General features: G+C 37.7%; 1 protein-coding gene across 4 annotated transcripts in view; it reads left to right on the top strand.

Annotated features, from left to right (window-relative positions):
* Nucleotides 1-7,513, top strand: part of CYFIP2 (cytoplasmic FMR1 interacting protein 2) — a 52,612-nt gene that overhangs the window by 28,520 nt on the left and 16,579 nt on the right. For all 4 annotated transcript variants that reach the window (XM_029287334.1, XM_029287333.1, XM_015832127.1 and 1 more), the window contains 4 exons: nucleotides 2,889-2,997; nucleotides 3,639-3,758; nucleotides 5,522-5,721; nucleotides 6,739-6,826. In XM_029287334.1, coding sequence (XP_029143167.1) covers nucleotides 2,889-2,997; nucleotides 3,639-3,758; nucleotides 5,522-5,721; nucleotides 6,739-6,826 — 517 coding nt within the window. The remainder of the gene's footprint in view (nucleotides 1-2,888; nucleotides 2,998-3,638; nucleotides 3,759-5,521; nucleotides 5,722-6,738; nucleotides 6,827-7,513) is intronic.

The following is a 7,513-nucleotide window of genomic DNA, read 5'->3' as shown; positions in this document are numbered from 1 at the left end:
GCCGGCAACCACAGCCACTCGGTCTTGGAAGGGTTGAGCCTGAGTCTGTTCCTCCCCATCCAGACCCGTACGGCCTCCAGGCAACGGGCCATCACGTCAAGGGCATCGTTGGGGTGGCCTGGGGTGGAGATGTACAGCTGAGTGTCATCAGCGTACTGATGGAAATCCACCCCGAAGCCACGAATGATCTCCCCCAGCATTGTAACTCCAAATCGTTGTTAAACAACTGGTATTAAGTTGAAGATTACCTGCACTATTATTTGTACATGATGAGTATTATTACTTACAAAGGGATTACTGTAATAACAACCATCAGCATATCATTTCAGCTTTATATGGTGAGGACCATGCTAGAATCCCTCATTGCAGACAAGAGTGGTTCAAAAAAGACTCTTAGGAGCAGCCTGGATGGACCAATAGTTCTGGCCATTGAAGAATTCCATAAACAGTCCTTCTTCTTTACACATCTTCTCAATATAAGTGGTAAGTAGCAACATCAAGCCTGAAATAAATAACCTAGACAGAATTAGCTTGTCAAGAGTTAGTTTGTCAAGAATAGCCAGCTCTGGAGCAATGAATTTTCAGTTCATTGTGATTATATTAAAGAATTATTAGAACTGGGTGTGAGCTTGAAATAAATTGTTAGTCAAATTGTTTAGTTTTTTTAAATAAATCATGATTTTATTCTTGTAAGAAAACAGTCTAATTTTATATATTCATATAGTCAATTTTATCGGTTCAAATATGCTGTTACATTATCTCCATGTAATATTTGTAACATGGAGTTGTTGTATTCACACACTCTGCAATGTATTTTTTTATGCTTAATCCGTTAAACCTGTCTTGCAGTTTATTTTGGGGAATATTATATGCTTTCACTTAACACTTTTACATTGGGAAAATGTTTTATGTTTTCAGAAGCCCTCCAACAGTGCTGTGATTTATCCCAACTTTGGTTCCGAGAATTTTTTCTGGAGTTGACCATGGGTCGCCGAATTCAGTTCCCTATTGAGATGTCAATGCCATGGATTCTAACTGATCACATCCTGGATACCAAAGAACCCTCCATGATGGAGTAAGAACTCCAGGATGATATATGCAATGTATCTGTGGGTGTCTTTGTGATAATACTTGAAGGAATTTGATTTAATTCAAATTCAGCTTTCTGCTCGTGACAGGGAACAGTAATCAGTCTCCCTGATCAGATTCTGTTGCATCTGCCAATCTCTTTTGAAGGATAATTTACTTTTATTTATTGCATGTGGTCTAGTGGTACCCTCACCAAGAGGAGTGAACGGGCTGAAGTGTTCTTAAATGACAAGCTGTTTCACATAGCATAAAGGAATTATGAAGTGACTTGTATAAAGCGATTTTTAAGGATGTAAGGAAAAATTGATGATAGGAAATAATTTATGAGCAGTCTAGTAGATGGGCACTTGGCTGATAGATGCTAATAGAAATGTTGCAAATGAATGAATTCATAGGCAGTTGCGATTGGCTGGATTCCATTGTGGCAGGCTTACAAAATACCATTTTATGCATGAAGAAATTTTTTTATACAGCCAGAGGGATTGTAAGCAAATATTGATTCTTGATGCATATAATTAAGAAAACTTGCTTTAATATTGTATCAAATTTTATGCATGCTAACCCCAAACCACTGGTTTTTAAATTAAATTGCATTTTAGAATTTCTACAATAGTTGAGACAAATGTTTGCCCAAAGATGTCTCTGCTGACAGATAATGAGCCTATTTCATTCATTGCAGGTATGTGCTCTACCCACTGGACCTCTACAACGACAGCGCGTATTACGCTTTGACCAAGTTTAAAAAGCAGTTTCTCTATGATGAAATTGAAGCAGAAGTGAGTTCTCGCCGCATTATTTTCGTTAATTATTAATATCAAACATTTGATTTGTTTTACTTATTGCCTCACTTCAACTTTTATGCCTGTTATTCTAAATCCCATTTCTGATTCTTTTTCTATCAGGTGAACTTGTGTTTTGATCAATTTGTGTATAAACTGGCAGATCAAATCTTTGCTTACTATAAAGCAATGGCTGGCAGGTATGAAGCCTCTGTTGGTTTGGGGAGCATTGCATCAGCTATTCATGTTCTTCTGTATGCATAAATTAGTTCCTGAGCTGAAGGATGTGTGATGACATTACAAGAAGTAGACATATCTGGAAACTGATTGTTCATACTCAAACATGATAGCATTAATTCATGGCAAACCTTTGCATAGTATTGCTTCTTACTGAATGATCAATGCTTCTTCAGCAATTAAAAATCAACTGGTTGACTAATATCACTAAAATCTGTTTTACATCCAGGAAACCAGTCTCCTTTACTATCAAAATGGTAGCTGCTTCTAGACTATTTCATCTTTCCACGTATGATTCACATAATTAATTTGGCAATTCACATTGTCCTGATAAATTATTGGTTTTGATTTCTGCTAATGAGCCAATACCTTTCCAATGTAGCTTAACAAGAAATCTTAGATATTGGAAACATTCTTTCCACGACCAAAAAAATCAAGTTTTCAGATTTATATTATGATGATGATTATAGTAATAATATTCCTGACTAACCATCTTTTCATACTAACACTGAATGAACAATATATAGGAAATAATAAGACATAGGTTCTTGTAACCCTACTCAGAAAAGCATTTAAAATTTGTGGAGAGAAAGCAAGAATTGCTTCCATGTCAGTTTCTACCTTCAGCCTTCTTCTGTCTTATTTGTTTCTTCATTATCCGTTAATGCAAGCACTAGATCTTATTATATAGCTGTTCTTTTCACTGACATCTTGAGAATAAGTGAATTGCGGTAGTGAAGAGGCAATCAAGTAAAGATTCTTATGAGTATTTTCCATTTGCAGTGTTTTACTGGATAAGCGCTTCCGGGCTGAATGTAAAAATTATGGGGTGATTATCCCTTACCCACCATCCAATCGCTATGAAACATTGCTCAAACAAAGACATGTCCAGGTACAATTTACTTTTAGCAAATTCTTTGGTGTTTTTTATGGACTGCTCTTTAGGGCAAATTCACACATTAATTTCCCATGGGAAAGTCTGGGGGAATTAGTATGCATGGCATACTCTTCCATGGCTTAGAATACTTGTTTGCAAGTATTTATGTTTTCCAGTGTCACAGCAAAAGGTACATGTGTAATTGCTTCACCTGTGAATCTCTGTATGGCAGAAGGCGTTCTACATAAGAGATATTTTGGGAAAATATAAAAAGTACTCTCAATGTAAGGAAGGAGATAGATAATGGCTAACTCCGTTGCCAGTTTATGTTATAAAAAGTAATGTAGCCCAGGTGAGAAGAAATCTGGGGGAAAATCTTCCAAAGTATTCAAAGAGACATTGCCATAATTAACTCACTATAAATGAAAGGGGGGAATTCCTCCGATATTTCAAGATTTTTGTTGCCCCAGGTGAACATTAAAGATGCCGTATTGGAAGCTGATAGTTTGTGTCCCATTGGTCTTGTTCAGCATCCTGGGGTTTGATACCTCGTGCCAGTCTGAAACCTTAAGCACTCTATTGTTCTGGCTCTGTACTTGATTTTGGCTCTATTTTTAATCACCAATTTCTTGGTTTTATGCTTGTGTCTTTTGCAGCTGCTAGGGAGGTCAATTGACTTGAACAGACTTATCACCCAGCGTATCTCAGCTGCGATGTACAAATCATTAGATCAGGCTATCAGCCGCTTTGAAAGTGAAGATCTGACATCCATAGTGGTAAGTATTGCTCCAAAACAAGGGGGGGATCAAAAGAAATACAGGATTACACAGTATTGCATGTCTAGTACAATTGTATCCATCAATACATTCAATTTATATCTATTAAAGTGTGTTATTATCAGTGTAATAATAAAATAAAAAATACATCTGCAGTATGTATGTTTTTACAGTGAGTCCTAATTTGCTCACAAGTATGTTGAGGTGATGTCAAACCAGTATATAACTTTTGGCAATTGTCTGCATTTAATGATTTTATTTATAGACAAGGAAGAATTATCAGTATTTCTTTCTAATGTGGAGATGTATTTGAATATTAGTAGCTCGGGTTGGTAGTTGGGCTGTTGGTTTGATCTCCAAGCTTGGCGATTTGGTTGCAAACATTTTGTCTCCATTCGGGGGGACATCTTCAATGTGCTTTGAATTGTGCTTCTCTGTCAGAGCGCTGACCTTTAAATACCTTTTTGTATGATGTAAATTGGTGTTGGTGTTATTTGTCCGGATGGTTCTGAGTCATGGTCTGGTTTTGGGCTTTTGGTATATGACTCCTCATATACTGTCATATACCAAACCCAGTGCAGCAACTGTGAAAAGAACTATGAGGGCCAGACAAGAAGAAAACTATCTACCAGATTGCAAGAACACTCCCTGGCTATCAAAAGACACAACCCACTATCCCTCATGTCCAACCACGAAGACTCAGAAGAACACAAGTTTGATCTAACTGGGTTAACAGTTGTAACCCAGGGAGAGAAAGAGAATTCCTCGAAGCCTGGTTCTCCACCAATAAGTCAATAAACAGACACATTGACATCAACCCAATCTACCAACCACTGAGAATGAAAGAACTACTTCAACCACAATCCCGAAGGCAGCATTTAAAACGAACAAGCAGACACCTCACCACACAGCAAAAATCATAGCCCCCCCAAGAAACCAGACCACGTCTCGACAACAACAGCCAGCCAATTAAACAAGCCGAAACCAGACCATGATTCAGAAGCAGCCAAATGAACAAACCATTTGCATCGCACAGACAGTACTTAAACACCAAGGACTATGGCCCAGCAACAACAATCAGCCAATCAAACAGCCTGAAACCAGACCATGATTTGCCAAGCTCAGAGATCAAACAAACAGCCTGTTTCTTTCTAATTATTAAGATTTTCCATACTTCTTAAATATGTGTAAGATTCAAGTTCCCTCTGAAATTGGCAGGATGTTATAAACAACTTGGGTTGGAAAGAAGCAAAAATTGGACTTGATTCTGATTCACAAATGCACTTTATACAAGAGTCCTTGACTTACAACAATTCATTTAGTGACTGTTTGAAGTTACAATAGCACTAAAAAAGTGACCTATGACTATTTTTCACATTTAAGACCGTTACAGCATCTCCATGGTCATGTGATCAGAATTCAGACACTTGACAACTGATATTTATGATGGTTGCAGTGTCCTGGGGTCAAGCGATCACCTTTTGCAACTTTCTGACAAACAAATTCAGCGAAATCACTTAACAACTGTGTTATTCATTTAACCATTGCAATGATTCACAGCTCTGGCAAGAAAGGTCGTAAAATAGGGCAAAATTCATTTAACAACTGTCTCACTTAGCAACAGAAATGTTGGCTGTAAGTCAGAGACTACCTGTATATATTTGTTAATATTTGATTTAATCTAATAATATGGGGTAAATAAACATTGTATATAAGGGATTTCAGTTTTTATCCTGATAAAGCAGATTTTTTTTTCAATGCAGGAACTTGAATGGCTTTTGGAGATCAATCGTTTGACACACAGACTCTTGTGCAACCACATGACTCTGGACAGTTTTGATGCCATGTTCCGCGAGGCCAATCATAATGTGTCCGCTCCTTATGGGCGCATCACGCTGCATGTCTTCTGGGAGCTAAACTTTGATTTTCTACCTAATTACTGCTACAATGGGTCTACTAACAGGTACAAATGAAATGTCAAAATAATATGTTTTGGTCCCCTCACTAAAGACTAGAGATAAATCACTAAGCTGCTAGAGTCCCAAAGGTGCTTTTCATGAGCCAACTGGACTTCCTTTTTTGGGGGGGGGGGAGATGTTTTGCTTCTCATCTAAGAAGCTTTGTCAGCTCTGACTGGATGGTAGGGAATGGAAGGATTTATACTTCTTGAAGACAGCTGGTCATTTGCATTCTTTTAGAGAATCATTGAAGTCACTTGGAGGTTTATCTGTGTCCTCAGGTCATTTAAGTAGTGCAAATGGGTGTGAAGCTTTCTTGGAACTGTTGAAAGGACTGTGTTGTAGACTGGAGATAGATGATGACTTCAACACAGTCCTTTCAGCAGTTGACCTTGAGACACAGGTAAACCTCCAAATGGCTTCAACTACTCTTTAAAAGAATGCAAATGACCAGCTGTCTGCAAGGAGTATAAATCCTTCCATTCCCCATCATGGGATAACTATGACCTGGATGACTGAGAATCTCATAGACATTAAGCTGCTAGGGATAAATAACTGCAATAGTTTTGCATCTCTATGTTTACTGCTCTTCCCAAAAGCTAGAATACATTTCTTAACAAGAAGACTTAGTTGTACAGTGCAACTAATTGCCCAGAGGGACAGTGGTTTTCACCAGATGTCTTCAAGTAGAAGCTGCACAATAATTAGTCTAGGATAATTTAATTTTTAATTATTGCACTGAGTAGGTGTTTGGATTCTGTAGCCTAAATGGCTCCTTTCTATTCCATAGTCTAAACCAGGTTGCATTATATAATGAATTTCATGTAACTGACTAGTATGGATGTAAAAGTGTTAGATGTCTTACTGGAAGATACATCTAAAATAAGTAGTGTTAAATTAGGAAGCAATGTTTAATTGAAACATAGATATTTTGTGTTAATAGTGGCTTGGGATGACTAATACAGCCCTCCTCCTCCTCCAGTTTCACGCACACTTTTTTTGTCTCTTTTTACAAATATTAGATTTGTGCGGACAGCAATTCCATTCACTCAAGAACCCCAGAGAGATAAACCTGCCAATGTTCAGCCGTATTATCTTTATGGCTCAAAGGTGAGTCAAAAATTTGCTATTTCTATATCTCCATACAGCTGATAGGGGAATTTGAAAATTCCTGTGCTCCTAATTTTATGGAATACTTGGCAGGAATAATCAATAGTAGGCAATCCTAATTTTTGACCACTTCAAAATAAAGGAGTTTAAATTTTCCACATTACACCATCTGAAACAGTGCAGCATTGGGTATCAGATAATAACTGTGAACAAGGAAGCTAGTGCATATCTGTAACTCACTATTTATGTATCAGAGCATTTCTGGAGTTTTAAGAGGACAGATGTTCCCCGCCCCCCCCCCCCGGTATATTTCACTGATATCAGTGGTTACCCAGTACGTAAGCCCAAGATGTTATATACAGGTAGTCCTCAACTTACAACCATCCATTTAGTGACCTTTCAAAGTTACAGCATCACTGAAAAAAATGACTTATGACCAGTTTTCATACCTACGATTATTCCAGCATTCTCATGGTCACATGACCAAAATTTGGATGCTTGGCAACTGGCATGCATGAATAATGACGGAGGCCCTGCAATCATCTTTTGTGACCTCTGACAAGCAAAGTTAATAGGAAAGCCAGATTCACATAACAACACTGTTACTAACTGCAGTAATTCACTTAACAACTTTGGCAAGAAAAGGTCATAAGTGGAGCAAAACTCACTTAAACTCACATGGCTTAG

This window comes from Protobothrops mucrosquamatus, unplaced genomic scaffold (genome assembly GCF_001527695.2).
Source record: "Protobothrops mucrosquamatus isolate PMUCROS unplaced genomic scaffold, P.Mucros_1.0 scaffold_306, whole genome shotgun sequence".
NCBI lineage: Eukaryota > Metazoa > Chordata > Lepidosauria > Squamata > Viperidae > Protobothrops > Protobothrops mucrosquamatus.
This window is presented reverse-complemented; position numbering and strand designations above follow the sequence as displayed.